Genomic DNA, 26,279 nt, shown 5'->3' on the forward strand with positions numbered 1-26,279 from the left:
TCCCTACTAGTAGTTTTACAATTGCAGATCTTACATTTAAGTCTTTAACCCGTTTTGAGTTGATTCTTGTATAAGGAGTGGAACAAGGGTCCATTTTTACTTTTCTGCATGTGGATATCCAATGTTACCAATGCCTTTCACTGAAGAGATCATCCTTTCCTCATTGTGTATTCTTGGCACCTTTGTCAAAAGTCAATTGACCATAAATGTGTGGGTTTATTTTAGGGCTCTGTATCTTATTTCATTGGTCAATGTGCTGTTTTATTTTAGGGCTCTGTATCCTATTTCATTGGTCAATGTGCTGTTTTTGTGCTAGTACCATGCTGTTTTGGTTACTATAGCTTTGTAATCTATTTTGAAATCCAGTAGTATGATGCCTCTAGCTTTAATATTATAAATTTTTGTATGTTATTAGGTTAAGATTAGATAAACTGTCATAAATCATTTAGTCTATTACTTCTGCTGGGAAATTTTGATTGGTTTCATTTTATTTTTTGAGCTTTTATCAATGTATTTCAAAATTCTATTTATTTTTCACTATTAAACAAAATATGTTTTCCTATTTTACTCAGGATCTGGGCTCTTCCTCCTTATTCTATTCTCAAATCTTTTTGTTGGCATCAGTTGAGGTCTTCAGTGATGGCTATCAACTCACTACCTTGTCAAACATGTGCAAACTTGACTACCTTGTCAAATTTGTGTTGCATAGCTTAAGGGGCAGAGAAAATACAACATAAAGGATCTAGAGGAAAACAACCACTTAATGAGAAGACTTAACTGATGTCAGCCGCCATACCATGTATGACTATCGTTATAAGAGTTGGGAAAGTACATTATAACTTTTATAAGTTCAATTTTGCATTTATATTGTTTTCTATATCTGTAGGTGGCCCGTGAATAATTCTTAATGAATGCCCATGATTATAGATGTATACTATAAACATTATTGGGTAGACCTGGTATACCTTCATCCATTTTGAAAGATCAAGGCAGTGAAAGAGGTATCAATGGTTATTTTATAAGCTCTTTAAACAAGAAAAATCTGAACAAAAGTCAAGTCAAACTTGCTGAGAATATTTATTGCTGTCAGTTGAGATTAATGAAGCATAGAGTGTCTTCGGTAAAGATGAACTGAGGGGAATACCACCTCTTTCTTTTGGTGACAAGTTTTTGTTATCCAGCTGTCACAGTGCTAGGTGGGCACTGGGATGGGTGCCCTTGCCTCCTCTTCTGGGATGTGTTAGTGGTAGTGCCTGCTCCCTAATGACTAGCTTTGCTGAACAATTTGAAGTCGCTTCATTTTTGTTTTTTGCCTTCGAGCCGTTCTCAGTTTTTTAGTTTTTAAGAAACTGTCCTCTAATTGGTATAGAAAATCTTCAATTTGTCCAACCTAGAAGAAATAAACAGATGCAACAAGATTTGTTGTTGGTATCCTGGGTTTTGTATACTTATAAAAAATGGTGAGGTATTTAAAATAAATGGCACATACAAATCCATGTTGGAACAGAACTGGCAGAAACAGAAATGATTAAACACAAAAGCCTCCTTCTGTTTCCATTACAGGTCCCCCTGTTTTACTAACTTAACGCAAAGCAGAAGCACAGGAGTTTGCTTTATCACTTGGTCCAAGCTATTGGAATGGAAATGGGGATTACTGTCACCATGCAGTTTTTAATGGTCAGTAAAACCAGGGATTTCAAAAGAAAGTGAACGGTAAAAGATTAATCCATGGCAAGCCTTTTCTCCATCTCCTTTGCCAACAATAAGAGTGAAAACAAACAAACAAACTTACTTCCCTCAAAGCCAGAGATTCTAGCATTTAGATGCCCCTAACCAACAAGGGAGAAAAATGAATATTTGTATAGTCTTGGCAAGAATCATTTCTCCTTTCAATCAAAATGAACTTCTGAAAGAATGCATTCTCTTAAAAAATGCCACACTCCAGGGAATAAGATAAAATAATGATAGACACAACAATTCTTGAAAAAGAGTTAGTCTTTCTTCAAAGAAAACTTACAATTATTCAATGGCAGTTGATAGAATGTATCATACTGTTTGTCAGAAAAAAACTATAGAATAAAAGTTTACACATATGCTGAATTGAGTTCTCATGAAAGTCAGTAGATATATAATTCATACTTAACCCTGACTCCTAGGACCTGCATATTGTATTAGCCTAACATTACTCACTGAAGAGCTCATTGTCATAAAGTTAACTCAAAGCTAGAGCACTTACTATTCAAGGTACGTGAACGTATCATCTACTTAAGATAAAAGCACTTACAACTTCAATTTTCCAATTTTGAGTTCCACTTTTAAATTGCTTGATTTATCATTCAGAGTAATATCCAAAGGATGATTCAGATTGTCAAAAAGAGAATAATAAATGGTAGCACTCATCCATATGTTATGCTTAGATCTTATATCATACTAGTGATATAAACTGTCCATTGTTTTTTTTAAGAAAACAAGATAAATTATTTATATGAAAACCATTCTTTTTGAAACTCTTGTAAAAACTATTTCAGGTACATTTTTTTAAAAGCACATTGTTTTTTATGATGTCTGATCACTGCAGGACACATCAAAATCATTTGACAGAATATTCTTGGATTCCTCCATGAAGTCAATGCATTATTCTATGTATTCCATACACACACATGCGCGCGCGCGCGCGCGCACACACACACACACACACACATACACAATATCTGATTTTCACCAAAGTAAGACATTTAAAAATTCACATGGAGCACAATCAGTGCAAATACAATGGATGGCAGCTTACCATTACTTCAATAGTTGAGTTGATGATTCATTCACATTATTTGTACTGACAATATATTATTTAAATCAAAGCTCTTTACAATGAGAATATTTGCAATTAGCCCAAATATAATTTAAAATTACAATTCTAATGCAGTAAAAAAGCTTCCTTCAATAAGACAGTGAAATAATTGTTTTTAAATATCCATCAGGTATCTGCTGTCTTTTAAAAACAATTGTATTCATTAAGAGTAGTATTTAGTAACAGGTTTGCATTTTATTTTAAAAAGACAAGAAACACAAGATGTGTCACTGGAAAAAAAGAATTCTGCTGAATTAACTGGGCAGGTCCAGACCACATATTATGTGTGTGCTGTATCTGGCCTGTATGTTCATCTCCTACCTGGCCTGTCTCCCTCCTGTGCTTTTAATCCATCTCATAAAGATACCAGAATGAACTTTTAAACAGATAAATCTGATCTCACATCTTTCCCTTGCTCAAATTACATTAAATGGATTTCTTTTTTTTTTTTTTTTTTTTTTTTTTTTTGAGACGGAGTCTTGCTCTGTCGCCCAGGCTGGAGCGCAGTGACCAGATCTCGGCTCACTGCAAGCTCCGCCTCCCGGGTTCCCGCCATTCTCCTGCCTCAGCCTCCCGAGTAGCTGGGACTACAGGCGCCCGCCACCTCGCCCGGCTAGTTTTTTGTATTTTTTAGTAGAGACGGGGTTTCACCGTGTTAGCCAGGATGGTCTCGATCTCCTGACCTCGTGATCCACCCGTCTCGGCCTCCCAAAGTGCTGGGATTACAGGCTTGAGCCACCGCGCCCGGCCCATTAAATGGATTTCTAAACTCTTACCATGGTCTATACACCTGTATACCTGGGTTATCAGGTTTCACTTGCATCTCTGGCACTAATATCAATCCATCTGCTTTAGCTATGGGGGATATCTCTCAATTATCTGAGCACAGCCATGCACTGTTCTATGTCCCCTCCATCTTCCTAATGGAACATGTCCATTAGAACACTTACATATCCTCTGGATTTCAGGTCAAACATCAATGCCTCAGGGAAGTCTTCCTTTAGAACCGAGGCCAAGTTGTTTGTCTCAGTAACATTTTTTCATCTCTTCAGATATCATAATTTTTAAACTTAATTGTTTATAATGATTTATATAATATCTGTCTTCTCATCTGGACTTTCAGCTCCATAAGGCAGGGACCAGGTCCATGTTGTCCACTATTTCCAAAACCTAGGATATTGTAGACCCTCAGTAATCCTACTCTCTGATAAAAGAGTTGAAGAGATTCAGAAAACCATGTGTTTTTTCCATATTTAAGTGATACCTGGAATGAAGGATATCAGAAGGCCTTCTTTTCCTCTATAAATTAAATAAACATGACTTTCTCATGCCACCATTCTTTTACCATTGTTTAGCTTTGAGACTGTCAAGACAAGCAAGGTTACGACAAGGTGTTGCCTGTATACTTGAAACATCCAGGAGTAGAAAGGGCACTGGATGAGGAGTCAGCAGGAATGTTGAATTCTGCTCTCGGGTTGGCTTCTAACCCTGCTCTGTGACCCCAGGGAAATTACTTGGCCTTTCTGAACTTCAGTTTTCACCAACAGTTGGTATTAAAAGAGGATTGGCTTGGATAATTTCCAAAGACACATCTGGTCATAAAATTCCGTGACTTACAACCATATCAGATCCAAGTAGTCCAGTCCTAAAAATGAGTACTCACATTTTCAAATCAGAGGTTATTCTCTTAGATTACACCATTAGATGAATGACACAATATGCCGCAAAGTAAGTCAATTTTAGCTTCTATATTTACTGACGTGTAGGAGAGCTGCAACATGTTTTTTAGAAAAACTGGTTCGTTCTTTTCTTTTCTTTTTTTTTTTTATGTCAAGGAAAGAAAAATGCTGGTTAAAGAGAAAATAGATTCATATAACTAGAAGAACAGATTGCAAATGATAGAAATTTCTGTAAAGCCCTTGGGAAAATAAAATACAAAGAAATATGTAAGTACACAAGAAAGTACACAAGAAAGTACACAGTTTTTGAAGCAGAGGCTTTATTAGACTCTCTTTGGTACAGAATCTACTTGCTTAACTGTATCAGATAGGCTACTTGGTCATTCTGGGTCTAACTTTCCCTTTGCAAAATGGGCAGATAACAGTTTTGTGTGTGTATATATGTGCCAATGCTGACTTGACATTACAGTGATATGGACATTAGACCAAATGAGCTTGCAGAGAATTTTAGGCTGTCTAATGATGGAGGGGAACGAACTATCTCTGTCGGAGGGCAGGTTCTGACCCATCATATGACTGTTGGTCATAACCCATATCAAAGAGTAAAGAAATTGTCATCAGCCAGTTTCTCAACGCCTTTTAATTCACATTTAAACACTACTATTATGGGCTGAATCGTGTCCCCCTCTCAATTTACGTGTTAAAGTACCCAGTACTTTTGAATGTGGCCTTATCTGGAGATATTTACATAGCTAATCAAGTTAAAATGAGGTCCTTAGGGCAGGCCCTAATCCAAAATGACTGGTGTCATTATAAAACAGGGACATTTGGAGACAGATGCACACACAGGAAGAATACCATGTGAAGAGGAAGGCAGAGATTGGGGTGATGCCCCCACAAGCCAAGGTACAATAAAGAATGCCAGCAAATCACCAGAAACTAGGGGAGAGGCATGGAACAGTTCCTTCTTCACAGCCCTTGGAGGACCCAACCTTGAAGACACTAATTTCAGATTCTTACGCTCCAGAATTGTGAAACAATACATTTCTGTTATTTAAGCCCTTCAGTTTTTGGTACTTTGCTATGGCAGTCCTAGCATCTGAATATAACTACTAAGCCATAAAGTGAAGGGAAGAGCAATTAAGTTATAATTTTCCCCTCAAACATGACTTTGATCCTTTCTGAAACTCATTTCCCACTGATGTTCCCTACGTGGTTGATGCCCCTTGGCACAGGCGTAGTGTATACCTTGGGAACCAGGCTTCTCTCTTGCCAGTAATGGCTGTGAGAAGAAGTTGATCTCAAACATGAATGAACAAGTAAATTATACTGAGAAGGAAGATGCTGGGCTTGAATTTAGGCTTCCTATTAAATTTCATGTAGTCTGAATCAAGGAGAGAGGATTAGGTGTGTTTATATGGGTTTGCTTGCACATGTTCATGCCTCAGGAATTGAGTGCTCAAATAATTTTTTTAATTAAAGCTTTAAAAGATTTTTTTAAAGAAGAAAGTTGAGGAAATAGGAATAAAGTTCATCAGGAATAAATATCAGGCTTATATGACTATAGTGGTAGTTACAGAATGGGAATGTGTTTCAGTGATTAGCAGTTTGGACCAAAATCATCTCGGCAAAACAGACATTTCACCCCACCACAGTGGATTTGATAACATTAGTTTCTTTGCTCTGTTTCAGTTTTATTTCCAGACCAAGAGCTTTTAAATATTTATCATCCAAAATGGTTTGAATTTTAATTCTTATTAGAATTACAGTTGTTTTCAAATAGGCTTGAAATTAATTTCTAAAATAAACTTAGTTTCTGAAACGGAGTTGTTTCTACTATTCATAATACAGCAGTTTCCTTTAGCTTTGGGCTAGTATTCAAACAGACAGACAAGCCCCTAAGTTTTTCCTTTTTCATTTAGTGAATTTGGTATATTATTTAGTTTTTTGTCATAAGAGTGTAACATAAAAATCTGGGATACCTACCCCTGAGATTTTATAAAACATGCAAAAAAAAAAAAATGCCAAACTATATCACCAGCTCTTGAAAATACCCATAATGATAAGTCTTTTCAGTGTGTTTAATATAGAGTTAGAAACTCTTATGAAATTTTGCTATCAGATAGTCCAGGAAACTATGTATTATGGTCTGAATGTCTATGTGCCCCCAAATTCATACGTTGAAATTCTAACTCCCAAAGTGATAGTATTAGAATATAAGATCTTTGGGAGGTGATTAGGTCACAAGAATGGAGCTCTCGTGAATGGCATTAGTGCCCTTATGAAAAGAGGCCCAAGGGAACTTGTTTGCTCTGTCCACCATGTGAAGACACAGCTAGAAGGCACCATCTATGAACCAGAAAAGGGGCCTTCAGTGGACACTGAGTCTGCCACTGCCTTGATTTTCCAGCCTCTAGAATGATGAAAAATAAATTTCTGTTGTTCATAAGCTACCCGTCTATGGCATTTTATTATAGCAGCCTGAACAGGCTGAGGTACCATGTATCATAGTTTTAAAAAAATTCATTTTGGTAAGATTTATCTGAAGGTTTGAATATATATTATTAAATTAAACTTTTGTTTTGAGATAATTGAGGATTCACACACATCAGTAAAAAGTAACTCAGTAAGACCCAGCATAATTTTTACCCAGTGTCCGTCAGTGGTAATATCTTGCCAAACTGTAGAATACTATAGCCAGGATATTGACATTGATACAGTCAAGACACGGAACAGTTCTATTACCACAAAGATCTCTCGTGTTGCCTTTTTATAGCCATCCGTTTTCCTCCTGGTCCCTAACTTCTTCTTAAGGCCTGGCAACCACTAATACAATAGTAAGTTCTTTTTTTTTTTTTTTGAGACAGTCTCGCTCTGTCACCCAATCGGCATAGTCTCGGCTCACAGTAACCTCTGCCTCTTGGGTTCAAGTGATTCTCTTGCCTCAGCATCCTGAGTAGCTGGGATTACAGGCATGTGCCACCACAGTAGGCTAGTTTTTGTATTTTTGGTAGAGACGGGGTTTTGCCATGTTCCTCAGGCTGGTCTCGAACTCCTGGCCTCAAGTGATCTGCCTGCATCAGCCTCCCAAAGTGCTGGGATTAGAAGTGAGCCACCGTGCCTGGCCATAGGTTCTTTATTTATATAATTTTGTTATTGCAAGAAGGTTATCTAAATGGAATTATATAGTATATAACGCTACACTTCTCTGGAGATTTATTCAGGTTGTTGTATCAATAGTGTACTTCTTTTTATCACTGACTAATATTCCATGGTATGAATTAACCAGTTTGTTTAACCATTCATGCTTTAAAGGATAGTTAGATTATTTCCAGTTTGGGGTTATTGTAAAATAAGTTACAATAATTTGGGCTATTGTAAAATAAGTTATAAACATTTGTGTACAGGTCTTTGTTTGAACATAAGTCTTTATTTTTCTGGGATAAAAGCCCAGGAGGGCAATTTCTAGGTTATATGGGAGCTGCATATTTTTTTTTTTTTTTTTTTTCAGTAGTGCTGATTGGTCGGATTGGAAATGAAATCAAAGGGAGTCGAAGCTGTCTTGTGCTGAGTCAGTTCTGGGTGGAGGCCACAAGGTCAGATGAGCCAGTTTATCTGCCCGGGTGGTGCCAGCTGATCAGGTGCAGCATCTGCCAAATATCTCAAGCACTGATCTTAGGCTTTATAATAGTGATGTTATCCCTAGGTTATATTTAGTTTTATTTATTTATTTATTTATTTATTTTTGAGACAGAGTCTCACTCTGTCACCCAGGCTGGAGTGCAGTGGCGCAATCTCCTGCTCACCGCAACCTCCACCTCCCAGGTTCACACCATTCTCCCGCCTCAGCCTCCCGAGTAACTGGGACTAAAGGTGCCTACCACTACGCCTAACTAATTTTCTGTATTTTTTAGTAGAGATGGGGTTTCACCGTGTTAGCTAGGATGGTCTTGATCTCCTGACCTCGTGATCTGCCCGCCTTGGCCTCCCAAAGTGCTGGGATTACAGGCATGAGCCACCGCGCCCAAAACTGTCATATTATTTTCCACAGTGGTTGTGCCATTTTACATCACATTAGTAATGTATTAGTGATCTAATTTCTCTGTGTCCTTACCAGCATTTAGTATTGTCATTATTGCTCATTTTAGCCATTTTAATAGGTGTGTAGTGACATCTCATTGTGGTTTTAATTTGCATTTCCTTAATGGCTAGTGATGTTGAACATGTTTTAACATGCTCACTTGTCATTCACTCTGGTGAATGTCTGTTCATATCTTTTGTCATTTTCAAATTGGACTGGTTTTTTTACTCCTGAATTTTGAGAGCTCTTTATAGAATCTGTATATAGATTAGTCTTTTGTTGGATGTGGGATTTGCAAGTATTTTCTCTCATGCTGAGCTTTTTTATCATCCTTTTTTTTTTTTTTTTTAAACAGAGTCCTTCCACAGATAAAGTTTTTAATTTTGATGAAGTCTAATTTATAAATTAAACTTTTATGGATTGTGCTTTTGGTGTCAAGTCTAAGAAGTTTGCATAGACCAAAATCCCATAGATTTTTTCCTATTGTTTTGTTATTTCGCATTTTAAGTCTATGACCTAATTTGAGTTAATTTTTGTATGAAGTATAAGGATTAGGTCAAGGCTGTGTTTTGGTTTTCTTTTATTTTTGGTCTACAGATGTGTAAATGTTCCAGCATCATTTGTTGAAAATGCTATTTTTCTTCTACCGAATTGCTTTTACTCCTTTATAAAAAAAATCAGCAGAGGATATATGGGTTTATTTCTGGGTTCTCTATTCTGTTCCATTGAGCTTTATGTTAATCCGCCAGTACACAAATTGTTGATTACTGAAAAAGTCTTGTATATCAAATTTGAGAGTTCAATGTCTATATTATGTCAGATCTTTCAATCCATAAACATGGTATATCTCTCCATTTATTTAGAGCTTTGATTTCTTTCATCACTGTTTTGTAATTTTAGGCATACAAGTCCTGTAGATGTTTTGCTAGATTCACACCAAAGTATTTCATTTGTTTGAGTAATTGTAAATAATACTGTCTTAAATTTTAGTGTCCCTGATCACTGCTATTACATAAAAATACAACTGAGTTTTGTACATTTGTTTTGTATCTTGCAACGTTGCTGAACTCATTTTTTGGGGGGGATTTTTATGTAGACAATTATGTTATCTGCAAATAGGGAAGGGCAGATTTCTTTCTTTCTTTCTGTTTCACAAGCCTTTTGTTTCCTTTTTGTGCCTTAATGCCATGACTAGAACTTCCAGCACTATATTGAATAAGAGTGGTGAAAGCTAATATCATTTCCCTCTTCCTGATTTTAGAGGGAAAGATTTTATTCTTTCACTATTAAGTGTAATGTTAACTGTAGAATTTTTGGAGATGCTCTTTAACAATTTGAGGAGCTTCCCCTTTATCCCTAGTTTTCTGAGTATTTTTAAAATCATAAATGCGTGTCAATTTTGTCCAATGTTTTTTCTGCATCAGTTTATATAATCTTGTAATTTTTCTTGTGTAATCTGTTTATATAGTAGATTGTACTGATTTTGAAATATTCAAACATCCTTGCATCTATGGGATAAATCCCACTTAGTTATGGTATATAATTTTAAACATATTGCTAATTTCTATTTGTTAATAATATTAAGATTTTTGCCCCTATATTCAAGAGAGCTATTGGTTTGTAAATTTTTTTGGTACTATTTTTGTCTGATTTGGTATTAGGATAATACTAGTTTTATAACATGAATTGGGAAGGCTTTGCTACTCTTGTATTCTCTGAAAGAAACTGCAGAATTGGTGTTAATTCTTTAAATGTGTGGCAGAATCATCCAGTGAAACCATCTAGGCTTGGAGATTTCTGGGGAGTTTATAATTATGAATAGTTAGAGGGTTAATGAAACTATGTTATATTGGGTGAGTGGTGGTAGCATGTTTTTTCAGGAATTGGTATATGTCATCAAAGTTGTCAAATTTATATATGTAGAATTGTTCTAAAGATTCTCTTATCCTTTTACTATCTGCAGCATCTGTAGTGATGTTCCATTTCATTCCTGGTATTGGTGATTTGTGTCTTCTCCCTTTTTTATTCATTAGTCTTGCTAGATTTTTTTTTTTTTAATTTTACTAACCCGTTCAAAGAACCACTTCTTTGTGGCATTGGTTTTCTCTATTTTTCTGTTTTCATTTCCATTGATTGCTAGTTTAATCCTTATTGTTTTCTTCCTTCTGCTTGCTTTGTATTTATTTTGCCCTTCTTTTCTAGGTTTTTGAACTTGGACTTGAGTTATTGATTTGAGATAGTTTCTTCTTTTATAATATATGCATTTAGTGCTATGAATTTTTCTCTCATTGCTCTTTTACCTGTATCCCACAAATTTTGATATGTTATATTTTCATTTTTATTCAATTCAGTATATTCTTATATTCCCTTGAGACTTCATTTTTGATCCATGAACTATCCAAGTATTTGGAGATTTTTCTGTTATTGACTTCTAGTTTGCGTCCATTGCAGTTGTAGAACACATTCTTTATGATTTCAGTTTTTAGAAATTTGTTTAAGTTTGTTATGATCCAGAATAGCATTTATTTTGGTGCATGTTCCATGGGCACATAAATGTTGATTAGATTCTGTTACTTGATGGCGTTATTGGGTTATTGTATATTCTTGTTGATTTTCTGTTTAGTTGTTCTATCAGTTGTTGAGAAAGGGCAGTTGAAATCTCCAACTATAATTGTGGACATGTCTATTTTTTTTTTAGTCCCATCGGTTTTTGCTTCATATATTTTGCAGACCCTGTTGTTTGCGCATACACACTTAGAATTGCTTTGTCTTTTTGGTGGATTGATACTTTTATTGTTATAGAATATCATATCCCTCCCTGTCTCTGGTAACTTTCTTTGCTTGAAGTCTCCTTTGTCTGATATTAATGTAACAACTACTGCTTTCCTTTTGTTAAAGTTTACATGATATTTCTTTTTATATCTTTTAACCCTTAAACTTTGTATGTCATCACATTTGAAGTGAGTTTGTAGACAGAATATTTGGGTCATATTCTGAATATTTTGCCAGTCTCTGTCTTTCAATTAGTGTATTTAGGCCACTTAAATTTAGTGTAATTGTTGGTATGTTAGACCTTAGTCTGCCATTTTATTTTTATTTTCTTTGGTTGTTGCTTCTATTTTATCCCCCTACCTTTCTGAGGTTACTTAAACAGTTTTTAGAATTCCATTTTGACTTAACCAGAGTTTTTGATATATCTTTTGTATAGCTTTTTAAGTATTTGCTCTAGATATTACATTATATGTGTGTATGTAAAATATGTATGTGTGTTCATTTTAAATTTGAAGTATAGAATCATTTCTTTCTTTGTCTCTTCACCCTCTCCCATTTATAATTATCTTAAATCCTTTATATAAATTGAGAACTACATTAAGCAATGTTATTATTTTTGCTTTCCCCGCCAAATATGATGAAGAGGAGAAGAAAAGTGTATAATTTTTAGTCATGCTTTTACTTACTGTGTTCTTTCAGCCTTTTTGATATTTCTAGGTGTTTCTTTTGATTCCTTTCTATTCAGAAAACTTTATTTAACTCTTCTTTTGGAGTAGGTTTTCTGATGATGAATTCTCTCTGTTTTCCTTCATCTGAGAATGTCTTAATTTCTTCCTTATTCCTGAAAGATGTTTGCATTGGATTGGTAATTCTTTTCTTTTTTTTCTTTTTTTTTTTTTTGAGACGGAGTCTCGCTCTGTTGCCCAGGCTGGAGTGCAGTGGCCGGATCTCAGCTCACTGCAAGCTCCGCCTCCCGGGTTCGGGCCATTCTCCTGTCTCAGCCTCCTGATTAGCTGGGACTACAGGCCCCCGCCACCTCGCCCGGCTAGTTTTTTGTATTTTTTAGTAGAAACGGGGTTTCACCGTGTTAGCCAGGATGGTCTCGATCTCCTGACCTAGTGATCCGCCCGTCTCGGCCTCCCAAAGTGCTGGGATTACAGGCTTGAGCCACCGCGCCCGGCCGGTAATTCTTTTCTTTTAGTGCTTGAAAAATATCATGCCACTTCCCACTGGCCTCCATAGTTTCTTATGAGAAAGCCATTGTCATTTATTTTTTCGTATGGATAAGGCATCATTTCCCTCTCGCTGCTTTTAAGATATTTTTGCTAATAGTCTTCAGAAGTTTGACTATGATATATCCTGGTATGAATTTCTTTGGGCTTATCCTAGTTGATATCCACTGAACTTCTTAAATTTATAGTTTTGTCTTTTGCCAAATTTGGGAAGTTTTCAGCCATTATTTCTTTGAGAACGTTTTTCATCCTGCCTGCTCTTACTCTTCCTCTGAAACTCTGATGTCATGGATGTTAGATCTGTTGTTACAGTCTTACAGACCCCAGAGGCTTTTTTTAGTTTATTTTTTCTTTGTTGTTAAGAATAGGCATTTTTTTTTTTTTTTTTTTTTTTTGAGGTGGAGTCTCACACTGTCACCTGGGCTTGGGTGCAATGGTGTGATCTCGGCTCACTGCAACCTCTGCCTCCTGGATTCAATCAATTCTCCCTCAGCCTCCTGAGTAGCTGGGATTACAGGCACATGCCACCATGCCCAGCTAATTTTTAGTATTTTTGGTAGAGATGGGGTTTCACTATGTTGGCCAGGCTGGACTCGAACTCCTGACCTCATGATCTGCCCGCCTCATCCTCCCAAAGTGCTGGGATTCAGGCATAAGCCACCGTGCCTGGCCTAAGATTGGGTAATTTTTATTGTCCTATCGTTCTTTCACTGATTGTTTCCTCTGCCCCTTTCATTCTGCTATTGAGTCCATCCAATACATTTTTTGTTTGTTATTTTTTTTTTCAGTTCTAAAATTTCTATTTAGTTTTTCTTTATACTTTCTCTTTCTTTGCTGATACTTCCTGTTTATTTGCTGTGACTATTTTTCTCACTTAAATGTGTTTGTAATTGCTCATTAAAGCATTTTTATAATGCCTGCTTTAAAATGTCAGATAATTCTTCCTTTTTTGAGACAGAGCCTCGCTCTATTGCCCAGGCTGGAGTACAATGACAAGATCTCGCCTCATTGCAACCTCCACCTCCCGGGTTCAAGCGATTCTCCTGCCTCAGTCTCCTGAGTAGCTGGGATTACAGGCATGTGCCATCATGCCTTGTTAATTTTTGTATTTTGTATTTTTTTTTTTTTTGAGACGGAGTCTTGCTCTGTCACCCAGGCTGGAGTGCAGTGGCCGGATCTCAGCTCACTGCAAGCTCCTCCTCTCGGGTTCACGCCATTCTCCTGCCTCAGCCTCCCGAGTAGCTGGGACTACAGGCACCCACCACTTCGCCCGGCTAGTTTTTTGTATTTTTTAATAGAGACGGGGTTTCACCGTATTAGCCAGGATGGTCTCGATCTCCTGACCTCATGATCCGCCCGTCTCGGCCTCCCAAAGTGCTGGGATTACAGGCTTGAGCCACCGCGCCCGGCCAATTTTTGTATTTTTGGTAAAGATGGAGTTTTGCCATGATGGCCAGGCTGGTCTCAAACTCCTGGTCTCAAGTGATCTGCCTGCCTTGGCCTCCCAAAGTGTTGAGATTACAGGCATGAACCATTACACCCGGCCTAAAATGTCAATAATTCTAATATATGTGACATCTCTGTTTTGGCAGTCATTGATTATCTCTCTTCATTCAGTTCGAGATCTTCCCAGTTCTTGGTATGATGAGTGATCTTTTAAGTCTGGACATTTTGGGTATTTTGTTACGAGGGATCTGCCTCATTACTTCCACGTGGAAACAGAAGTTCAGGTTCCCAATTCACCCTCCATAACACCTGATGGAGAGGCTTCTCATTACTTCTGGTTGGGGATGGGAGTTCAAGCTCCTCACTGGGTTTCCACTGATACCTTCGTGGTTTGGAGGGTAGGAATGTTTTATCACTGTTTCCCACATGGCTTTCACTGACACGACATTGTGGGAGAAGACTCACTACCATTGCTGGGTGCTAAAAATCCTGACTTTCTACCAGGTCTCATCCAACACCATACCAGCAAGAATGGGGAAGGAAAAGGAGAGATTTACTTCCTACTGGGGATAAAAGTCTAGACTCCCTATTTGTTCTTCTCTGACACTACCCTATTAGGATAGGAAGATTGGGATACCTTGTTTTTTTGTTTTTGAGAGACGGAGTCTTGGTCTGTCACCCAGACTGGAGTTCTGTGGCATGATCTCGGCTCACTGGAACCTCCGCCTCCTGGGTTCAAGTGATTCTCCTGCCTCAGCTTCCCAAGTAGCTGGGACTACAGGCATGTGCCACCACACCCAGCTAATTTTTGTATTTTTTTAGTAGAGATTGGGTTTCGCTCTATGTTGGCCAGGCTGGCCTCGAACTCCTGACCTCAGGTGATCTGCCCACCTTGGCCTCCCAAAGTGCTGGGATTACAGGCATGAGCCACCATGCCCAGCCATACCTAGGAATTTTAATTGTATGTAATGGGGTGAATGGGGGAAAGCACATCTGCTCCATATTCTTCAAAGTAGAAATACTCTATCACAGGTTTTTAAAAAATGATTTTGACCCCTGTGCCTTAGGAAGATGTGCTTTCATTTCTCAAATCAGTTTGATCAGTTGCTTCTAGATACCTTTATCAATGTGATAAAGTGAATCACCTATTGCACAGCTGAAGGGGCCTTCTTTCCATAAGAGGTCTTTGGAAGTTAAAAGCCTTTCAAATTTCTTGTAATAAGAGATAGGTCTTACTTTATTCTACATCTAAGTTAGGATCTCTCCAACATATGTCCACTATGTCCACACTCCTCACTAGTCCTCTCGTGTTCCTCTCCAGAGTCTATTCTCCAGCAGAAAGTCATTTTGGTAGAGTACACATTAGTTTAATTCAGTTTTGATGATGCTGAGAGACATGGGTATATTTTGCTGTGGAATTTGTGTGTGTTTTAGATTCCAGTCTTGTCCCCTTCTCCACAGGTATCATTTTAAGAAAATCATAATCAGAAGGATAAATGATCCATATCTTCCTTTAGAGCTGCATGGACAGGCACTTTTGTTTTTGCCCTTCTCCCAAAGATGAAAGGTATAATGAGTACACTATAAATGACTGAATGAGCTACAAGTCAATTGCTCTGAACTCCATATTAATCCCACTTTCAATACAGAATGGAAGATGTCCTATGGTTCATTTAGCTACCAAGTGGTATAAGCTGTTATTCTGTTATTCTCCAGAATTATAAAGGATTGCAAAACTTAATGTATAAAAGACAGGCAATAAAATGCTGGGCTGCCAAGCAAAGAAGACACTTTTAGTAATTTAAAGGAAGCAATGTATAGAAGGAACTACAAACTTACTCTTCAGTTCAAAATACAATTGAGATATATGTTTCCACTCCTCTCACCAGAATATCACACTGAAATTTTGAAAGACGTATTTTGAAAAACTTTTGCAAAGATAAAACTCCTCTAATAGGTTTGGACTAATATGAGCATTTCCAATTTCTGTTTTAGTCACTTCCATAAATTAGCTCATAAGTGGATCAGGGAGAGAAAGTGCTCAGGAAGTGGAGGTGGTAGACTTTGTGTTGGTCCACTTCCAGCCTCAAGACCCCCTGTGTTGTGATGGTAAAACTTGGAGGGGTTATGGCAATATATGCTTATAAAATTGTGTTTTCACTGAAAGCCTAATGCATTTGCAGATGATAATTCAGATTATTCACCAGAGGGTGACCCTCAGGGCAACAGTAAGTAGACTGCAGAAATGTCTAGACTTCTAAGCTGTTTCCTTGAAGTTCTGAAGTTGCAGAAAGAGGGAAAATAGTGAGCTACCAAAGCAAACCTTAACATGATATGTCTGCAAAGGGAAGGATGGTAAGGGAGGACAGTAAGAGTATCATGACTCAGGGAAGTGCAGTGGGTTAGGCAGCTACCACGAAGCAGTGTGGGCAAGTCGCCAGATGGGCAGCAAGCTGTGACCTAGTGATGAACAAAGGATTCCCTGCCAAAAAGCAGACTCAAAGGTTGTCTCATTGGCTGTCTTACGGAATCTGACCTTAGGTCAGGCAGTGTTCTTTGTGCCATTGACTTGTGGCAGCTTTGTTTGGTTTAATACAAGTGTGCGAGCTAACAATTAAGAACAAGCCTTTGACCCAAACAAATCTGATTCAAAACTAAACCCTGTCACTACAAAGTCGGACTTGTTTTTTTAATTCTACACAGCTATTTTTCCTCATCTTTCGAGAGACGTCTCTCTTATAGGGTTGTTGCAATCATATTAAATGTGATAATGTATTGAAATGCTTGGCACACACTAAGACATCAGGAATAAAAACTGATAACATCTGTCATCATCATTATTAATTAATTTTTCTATAGCTTGAAATACATTTTTCTATAGCTTGTTCCAATTGTGATAGTTATTAAAAAGCAAGCTTCAGACAAACTAACATAGTTTGATAATTTGTGTGGTAACAGTATTTTATTAGGTACATGTGAATGGTGGCAGATTAGCTTTGTCTGCCCCTTGATAAATTCTTGTTTAAAAGTGGCCAAGCTCTTGGATACATGCTCCCTAGATGAGGGCTATGCCACGATTTGCCACCTGCACAGAAATACTTCTGCTGCAGAGGTTTCCTGCCAAATCATCAAGGTTTTAGAAGACAGTATTTTCAGCCAACAAAGCACTTAAAAGAGGTGTTTCCAGTTTTGGAGGCAAGGCCAAGCACAGGTGGGAAGTGGGTGATTAGGAAATGCAGCTGCTGAAAATGTTTTACCTATTAACCTTATACTTTTCCCTTGAAGTCAGAGGAGAAAGATGTTGGTTTAAATGATAATTGAAGTTCACCATCTAGATTTGGAGCATCGCACTGTGGTGGGAAAGATGGCCAGACCAAGGCTTTCGGCTTTCTCCATTCTGCAGGCGAGGCTTGGGCTTTGCTCTGTAAACATCTGAAAATGAGGTCCTCCCTTCCCGGGTCCGATTGCTCCAGGATTTAGCTTCTGACCACAATCACGAGGCTCTGCCAGGACTTTAGTTAAGGCTCTTCCACTGCAGTTGTTGGCCTGGATGCCATTGACACAGATTTGTTTGTCCCAGGAACCTGGCCTCTTTCAGCCCCTTGGGCCTTGGCTCCTTCCCTGCTTGTCCTCGGAACCTTTCCTCTCCTCCCCAGCGTGATCAGCAGTAAAAGCACTTAGGTTTCTTTCCCTGCATGATCTGCACTATACCTTGGACAGAACTTCTTAGCAGTGCTTGGAGCACACACACTGTAAGGAATTTGGGGATATGCTAATGAGGAAGCCCATAACCAAAAGCAAGAAGATTCACAATCAAATTGCAATAAATCTGCAGAGACTCCTTAAAGAACAAGACACACAGGAAAAGGCTGACTGCTGGAAAAACTGCTTTGCAAATGAATGGTATGGCTGCTGAATCTTTGAAAAGACAGCAGTACTCTCAGAAGTACTAACCTAGCCACGTATCAGCCCAAATGACTGGCCGATGAATGATAGTGCCACGTGTACAATCTCTCTCAGAAGAGTTTCTGGAAGGATTTGGGTTTAAATACTGATATGGAAAGTAAATAACACGTTCCAATTTGCTCTTCCTTCTACCTTCTCAACCAACTGCCCCTGCCCCATTTCCCAAATTTGTGTTCTCTCCTGTTTGCTTTGCCTACATCAACAGTCTTGAACAGAACAGAGTTGCTAAGTAACACGTAACTCCATCACATTTTCATCTGAAAGACCAAATTAGTATGTCAATGAATGCCATTTCTGTATGATCACAATGAATATGATTCATAAGTTAAGATTTTGAGGTTAAAAGGAACACAAGCAGTAAAATAATTTTGAATAAATTCATATGGATGGTTTAAAGAGATCTACCTATACTCTGTTTGTTGGATTCATTGAAGCTTAGAAGGTACTATATTATATTAGATGAAATTTTAAAGTGGCATTTCTCCTCAGGAAAACTCACAGGTCCGAAAGTATATGCTGGAGCACTTTTCTCATTACTTTTAATGTAACAAAGTTTTATTTTCCTCATTTAGTTTTCAATCAGTGATCCAGAGCCACAGCAGAACAAGACAATACTTTATGTCATGTTAAATGCTGATCTTCTCAATGCCAGGTTTAGGCTTTATAAATGAAGAGCAAATAACTTTTTCTTCTTAGTTGCGGACAGTGTGTTGCTTAGCTGTTTGATTCTATGACAAGAAGAAATAGAAGTGTTCCAACTTAACAGTTGGTACTTTTTTTTTTAAGAACCCTTTTTCTATTTACTTTAAGCCTAGTTCTTAAAACTCCAAGGGACCTTGGGATTCAATGGTAACAGAAAATCATGGGATCTAAAAGTGGTGTGGGTAAGGACACATCATGCTTCTCAGAAGGCTATGACTTGCCCGCTGTCCCACGAATGCAAGCTGAATTAATGGTTAAGGACTTCCAGATTTAGGCTCTGTATTCTTTCTGGATATAGATGGAAAACTAAGGAACAAAGATGGAGGATCCTATACAAGTGAGTTACAGAGGTGGACTAAGCACAAATTCCTCAGTGACTCTTTAGCTCAGATTGAAAGAACTTTATTTTGAGAACTGAAGACAAACTGGGCTGGTTTATAGCTAAATTCTACTTTGGTTGGAGGGCCTCACACCTGAATGTTCAACTATACAGACAACAATGCTAGTCACTCAGGCCTTTTCAGGCAGCACAAAACCTGGACCTTTTTTTTTTTTTTTTTTAAATTTATTTATTATTATTATTAATTATTATTATTATTTGTTGTTGTTGTTGTTGTTGTTGAGACGGAGTCTCGCTCTGTCGCCCGGGCTGGAGTGCAGTGGCCGGATCTCAGCTCACTGCAAGCTCCGCCTCCCGGGTTTACGCCATTCTCCTGCCTCAGCCTCCCGTGTAGCTGGGACTACAGGCGCCCGCCACCTCGCCCGGCTAATTTTTTTTTTGTATTTTTAGTAGAGACGGGGTTTCACCGTGTTAGCCAGATGGTCTTGATCTCCTGACCTCGTGATCCGCCCGTCTCGGCCTCCCAAAGTGCTAGGATTACAGGCTTGAGCCACCGCGCCCGGCTATTTATTATTATTATACTTTAAGTTGTAGGGTACATGTGCATAATGTGCAGGTTTGTTACATATGTATACTTGTGCCATGTTGGTGTGCTGCACCCATCAACTCGTCATTTAAAAACCTGGACTTTTATCGAGAAAGAGTTTAGGCCCCCGGGGTCAGATCGTTTGCTAGCTCCATTTACTGGCTGTGTGACTTTAGGCAAACTGCTAAACTTCTCTTTTTAATACATTATACTTTTTACCTCTCGTGAGGATTATGAGTTTGGTATATGTAAAGTAAATAGGAGAGTTTGGGTCCCTACTAAGAGCTCATAAAATATTAACTCCTATCCTTTTATTTGATGATCTGATTTTCAAAAGACCTGTTCAATCAGAGCTGCAAGGGGACTTAGAATCATCCAGCCCAATATCCTTATTTTACACATGAGAACACCGAGGACCAGAGAAAGGAAGTGGCTTCTGATTTAATTTATGACTGATCCAGTCTCCAAAATGCTAGTTCAGGGTTTTCTTGTTTTATTTTGTTCATGTTTTCTTTTACTAGTCTCCCTCTAAATCAGCCTTTGCCCTTCTGAATAGATGACTTCTTATCTCCACTCCTACCACTGGGTTCAAGGGTTAAGCCACCATTTTGCTCTCACTACAATAACCGGCTAACTCATTTCCCTGCTTCCATTCTTGCCTTCTTCAATCTATTTCCAACTTAACAGATTAGAGTGCTTCTTTGCAAACCATTATGTCCCCTCTTACTTCATCTCTTACTACTCTCACTCATTCAGCTTTTTACCCTACCCTGTTTGCTGTTCCTTGTGCATTTTGGCACACTCCAATCTCAGGTTTGGTGTTTTTTGTTTTGTTTTGTTTTTTTGAGACGGAGTCTCGCTCTGTCACCCAAGCTGGAGTACAATGGCGTGATCTTGGCTCACTGCAACCTCCGCCTCCCGGGTTCAAGCGATTATTCTGCCTCAGCCTCCTGAGTAGCTGGGTACGTGCCACCATGCCTGGCTAATTTTTTTGTATTTTTAGTAGAAACAGGGTTCCACCACGTTAGCCAGGCTGGTCTGGAACTCCTGACCTTAGGTGAGCCGCCGCCTCGGCCTACCAAAGTGTTGGTATTACAGGCGTGAGCCACTGTGCCCGGCCCAATCTCAGGTTTCACATGTGCTGTTTTCTTTACTTGGGATGTTTTTCACCTGATATTTGCATGATATTGAAACTAGGCCTCATAAAACTTAGAAACTAGGCCTCATATAGAAAAAATTAACACCAGGTGGCTCTGGATAGGGTTCCACCCTGCCTCAATAGGGTCCCACCCTGATAGGGTCCCACCCTGCCAATTCCGGGAAACAACCTCATGGGGTCCCACCCTGCCAATTCCGGGGGTCCCATCCTGCCTCAAAGTTCCCGGAATCAACAACTCCAGGAAAAAAAAAACCTCATAAGGTCCTGCTCTAACCAATTAGCATAAGACACCTTGCTCAGGCCATAGTTAGACTCAATGATTTTGCGCCTTAAACTTTGTTTAAATTTCGTGCCATAAGCTGTGTTTGAACTTGTGTTTGCCTATATAAACAGCCTGTAACAAGCAGTCGGGGTCCCAGGGCCAACTTAGAGCTTGGGACCCTAGCGCGCTAGTAATAAATAACTCTCTGCTGTGAATCTCGTGTCGGTGATCCTTCGCGGCGACCCCTGCCCAGGAGGGAATCGACAGTTCGGTTCCAACATTTGGTGCATTGGCCGGGAAGTGGGGTCGTCCGAGGACCCCCGACCCATCCGGCGGAGACCCATCTGGCCCGGGCCACGGACTGCTGACTGAACGGACCTACCAGGTACTTTCGTTTTGTTCTGTCTGTCTTGCCGGCTAACTCTGAACTCTGGGGAGTACTCCTTCTGAATTAAGTGGGGAAGGGGGACAGACGTGTCTGGCACCTTCCCACTTTCGCCCTGGGGGATGCCCTGGCGGTAGTCTGGGAGAAGGCTAATGACTCGGTCAGCCTCCTCAAATCTGTAGGCAGGTCGCCCCTGCCGTCTGAATATTTTATGATCTTGTGGCACCACTCTCTGGCCGCGCGGCTTCTCCTTACTTGTCTGGTCTTTGTTTTTGTTACTTTCGTTTTGTCCTTGTTTGTTATACGTGGACGAAATAAGACAGACGTTGACGACTCCTTTGTCTCTGACCCTGACTCACTTCCCTGACGTTCGGGCTCGAGCCCACAACCTCTCCATAAAAGTCCGTAAGGGACGATGGCGAAAATTCTGCTCGTCCAAGTGGCCTACCCTCTATGTTGGGTGGCCCCGGGACGGAACATTTGACCTCCCAATTATCTTACAGGTTAAAGCAACAGTGATGGATCCTGGGCCACTTGGACACCCGGACCAGGTGGCCTACATAATTATTTGGGAGGATCTGGTCCGAAATCCTCCCTCTTGGGTGAAACCCTTCCTCCATTCCCCTTCCCCATCCCAATCTACCCTCCTTGCCTTAGAAGCCCCAAAGAATCGGAATCCGGACCCGCATAAGCCAGTCCTCCCAGATGAACCCCAGAGGGACCTCCTCCTTCTCGACCCCCTGCCTCCTCCACCTCAAAACCCCCTTCGGGGACCTCCACCTTACACTTCACCCTTGCCCCCTGTCTTGTCCCCAGCTCTTTCCTCTACCGCCTCGACCCCTACCCTTTCTCCAACTTCTCCCTCGGCCCCTCCCTCCACCCCATCTCCTCCTCCAGCCCCGCCCAAACTCACCCCTCGGACGCCGCTGCCGACACCTCCTCGTCTCCGCTTGCGGCGGACTAAGGACCCAGAAGGCCCTTCCACTTAGCAATCCTCCCTTTTTCCCCTCCGTACTGTCAGTCACACAGTCCAGTACTGGCCCTTCTCTGCCTCTGACCTCTATAACTGGAAGACCCATAACCCTTCCTTTTCCCAAGACTCTCAGGCCCTAACCTCGTTAATAGAATCCATTCTCCTCACCCACCAGCCCACCTAGGATAATTGCCAGCAACTCCTGCAGGTCCTCTTAACCACTGAAAAAGGCAGCAAGTCCTCTTGGAGGCCCGGAAAAATGTGCCAGGACCAGGAGGCCTCCCAACCCAACTTCCCAATAAAATAGACGAGGGATTTCCCCTCACCCGCCCGGACTAGGACTATGAAACGGCACCAGGTAGGGAGAGTCTCCGAATCTATCGCCAGGCTCTGTTGGCGGGTCTCAAAGGGGCAGGAAAACGCCCCACAAATTTGGCCAAGATAAGAAAGAAACCCCTAAGGAAAGGGAAGCCAGGTTAGCGAAGGAACAGATAGAGCGAGAGGATCGTAAGAACCGAGTAAAGGATAAGCATTTAACAAAAATCCTGGCGGCAGTTGTGAGAAAGAAAGGACCAGGGAGAGAGGGAAAGAAGCGGAGGCGGCCAAAAGTGGAAAAAGACCAGTGTGCCTACTGCAAAGAACAGGGGACTCGCGGAGGCGTTAAGGATGAAAGAGGGCGCAGCCAACTCCCGGGGGGACGGCAGGCCGAGATCGCGGCGCCCGGGCCTGGCGCCAAGCCTGAGCCCGCCAGACGGGAGGCGGCCCCGCCGCGGGCTCGGCTCCGGCCCCAGCCCCGCCAGCATGGCCGGCCGGACCGTACGGGCCGAGACCCGGAGCCGGGCCGAAGATAACATCAAGAAGGTAATGGCGACCATCGAGAAGGTCCGGAAATGGAAGAAGCAATGAGTGACTGTAGGCGACACTTCCCTTCGTATCTTCAAGTGAGTGCCAGTGGTGGACCCCCAGGAGGAGGAGCGAAGGCGGGCAGGTGGCGGGGCAAAGAGATCCCGTGGCCGGGAACGTCGGGGCAGGGGCGCCAGTCCCCGAGGGGGTAGCTCTCTCATCCTGCTGGATCTCAATAATGAGAACAGCAACCAGAGTTTCCATTCGGAAAGTTCCCTGCAAAAAGGCACAAAGCCCAGTCCTGAGGGCAGCCCCCAGCCCAGCCGCCCTGTGTCACCTGCCGGACCCCCAGAAGGGGTCCCTAAAGAGGCTCAGCCCCCACGGCTGGGCCAAGAGAAAAATCCCGGGGGCATAACTGCTGGCAGCACTGACGAACCCCCAATGCTGACCAAGGAGGCCCTGGCAATGATCCAGCAGATGCATGCCTGGACACACTTGAGTAATCGAAAGCTAAAATTACTGATTGAAAAAACTGACTTTCTAATCCCAAAGGCAAGTACCCTCGCAGAAAAAGTGACATCTGCCTGTAAGGTCTGTCAGCAGGTAAACGATGGGGCTACCTGAGTGCCAGAAAGGAAACGAACTCGTGATAACCGCCCAGGAGTCTATTGGGAAATAGACTTCACTGAAGTAAAACCTCACTATGCTGGATATAAGTACTTACTGGTGTTTGTAGATACCTTTTCAGGATGGGTAGAAGCCTACCCCATCCAGCAAGAAACGGCACACATAGTAGCCAAGAAAATTTTGGAAGAAATCTTTCCTAGATTCGGACTTCCCAAGGTAATTAGGTCAGATAACGGGCCGGCCTTCGTTTCTCAGGTAAGTCAGGGGCTCGCCAGGATATTGGGGATTAATTGGAAATTACATTGTGCCTATAGACCCCAGAGCTCAGGACAGGTAGAAAGAATAAATTGAACAATAAAAGAGACCCTTACTAAATTGACCTTAGAGACTGGTTTAAAAGATTGGAGACGCCTCCTATCCTTAGCTCTGTTAAGGGCCCGGAATACACCTAACCGTTTTAGGCTCACTCCATATGAAATCCTCTATGGAGGACCTCCCCCTTTGTCAACCTTGCTTAATTCCTTCTCCCCCTCCGATCCTAAGACTGACCTACAGGCCCAGCTAAAAGGACTCCAAGCAGTACAGGCCCAAATCTGGGCCCCCTTGGCAGAACTGTACCAACCAGGACATCCACAGACCAGTCACCCCTTCCAGGTGGGAGACTCTGTCTACGTTAGACGGCATCGCACTCAAGGACTACAGCCTCGGTGGAAAGGACCCTACATTGTTCTCCTGACCACACCCACAGCCATAAAGGTTGACGGAATCTCCACTTAGATCCACGCATCCCACGCCAAGGCTGCTCCAGAGACGTCCGGACCAACACCACTTAAGACATGGAAACTCCGACGCTCCGCGGACCCGCTCAAGATAAGACTCTCTCGTATCTAACTCCTTGCTTATTGTTTGCCCTTCTTCCCTGCGCCGTCTCTAGTATAGTTTTTGACGCTAACCCCCCACCGGCCATTTAGCCTGACCTGACAGATAATTAATTTTAGTAATCAAGAGGTCTTAAATAAGACCTCCGAGAATACTCCTATAAAGACTTAGTTTCCAGACCTCTATTTCAACCTAAAAAAAAAAAAAAAAAAAATAGCAGGAAAGATAAAAGACACAGGCCCCCGGTTTACTGGTCCCACAGGAGTCCTATTAAGGACTCCTCAGGATAGACAAGAATAAAAAGGACAGGCTAGAAAAATGTCCATCAGCCGGAACAGGTTTTATGCCTGTCCCGGATGCAAGACAGAACCAATAAAAAAACTTGTAGAAATCTGACTCACTTGTATTGCAAAAACTGGTCCTGTGTAACTACTAATAATAAAAAGTAAAAGTAAGCCACAAAACCTTAGTATATAACTATGCCCTTTGTCCAGCCCTGTACCACAACCCGATATTCAGAAAATTGCAACCTGGTTTGCATCAAGTTTAAAGATGCAGCAAAATCTGATAACAGATAGATAACAACAAAATTAATATAAGGTCTCTATTTATACCAGCACAACCCGCCTAAAATTCCCCTCCAAATCAGACTATTAGTCAATCCAGACACTGCCCCTGTTGCAGTAAAGCCAAACCAGGTTTTATTAAAAGCTAGAAAGCCCCCGGTTTCCATATCGGAGAAGCCCCAACTAAAAGCTCCTCAAAGCACTTCCCCGCCCTTAATCTCCCACACCCTCGCCGACATATTAAGAATTAAGGTAACGGCTAAAGTTAAGACCGGGACAGCAGCCCTAGTGCATAGTAACCATCATCTGCAACAACTTAAAGTAGCCATAGATAAAAACCTTAAAGCCATAGAACAATCTATCACAAAACTTAAAAAGTCCTTGACTTCTCTGTCTGAAATTATATTACAAAACCGACAAGGACTAGAAATTGTCTTTCTAAAAAAGGGCGGGCTCTGTGCAGCCCTAAAAGAGCAATGTTGTTTTTATGCAGATCATTCAAGAATAGTTAAAAATTCTATGGCAAAACTAAAAAAAGATTAGACAAGAAAAAAAAAAAAGAAAAAAAAATCTCAACAAAGTTAGTTTAAAAATTAGTACAACCAATCCCCTTGGCTTAGCACCCTAATCTCCACCATCTTAAGACCCCTCATCCTGCTCACGCTCATCCTGACTTTCAGGCCATGCATACTCAACCACTTACTCACCCTTATTAAAAATAGATTACGTGCTATGGTTCTGACCCAACAATACCAGACCCTCAGGACTGAAAAAGAGGCTCAAGATTGAGCCTCTGACACAAAAAGAGGAGGGAATGAAACTAGGCCTCATAAAACTTAGAAACTAGGCCTCATATAGAAAAAATTAACACCAGGTGGCTCTGGATAGGGTCCCACCCTGCCTCAATAGGGTCCCACCCTGATAGGGTCCCAC

General features: G+C 40.7%; 1 protein-coding gene and 1 pseudogene across 2 annotated transcripts in view; one reads left to right on the forward strand and one right to left on the reverse strand.

The window, feature by feature from the left end:
• Positions 1-1,058: 1,058 nt before the first annotated feature.
• LOC105465595 (spermatogenesis associated 16) overlaps positions 1,059-26,279 on the reverse strand; it is a 264,722-nt gene continuing 239,501 nt past the window's right edge. For both annotated transcript variants that reach the window (XM_071091250.1, XM_071091251.1), the window contains one exon: positions 1,059-1,390. In XM_071091250.1, coding sequence (XP_070947351.1) covers positions 1,268-1,390 — 123 coding nt within the window. In that variant the 3' untranslated portion in view covers positions 1,059-1,267. The remainder of the gene's footprint in view (positions 1,391-26,279) is intronic.
• LOC139355356 (B-cell CLL/lymphoma 7 protein family member C pseudogene) lies at positions 22,385-24,578 on the forward strand (annotated as a pseudogene).

Source organism: Macaca nemestrina, chromosome 2, assembly GCF_043159975.1.
Source record: "Macaca nemestrina isolate mMacNem1 chromosome 2, mMacNem.hap1, whole genome shotgun sequence".
NCBI lineage: Eukaryota > Metazoa > Chordata > Mammalia > Primates > Cercopithecidae > Macaca > Macaca nemestrina.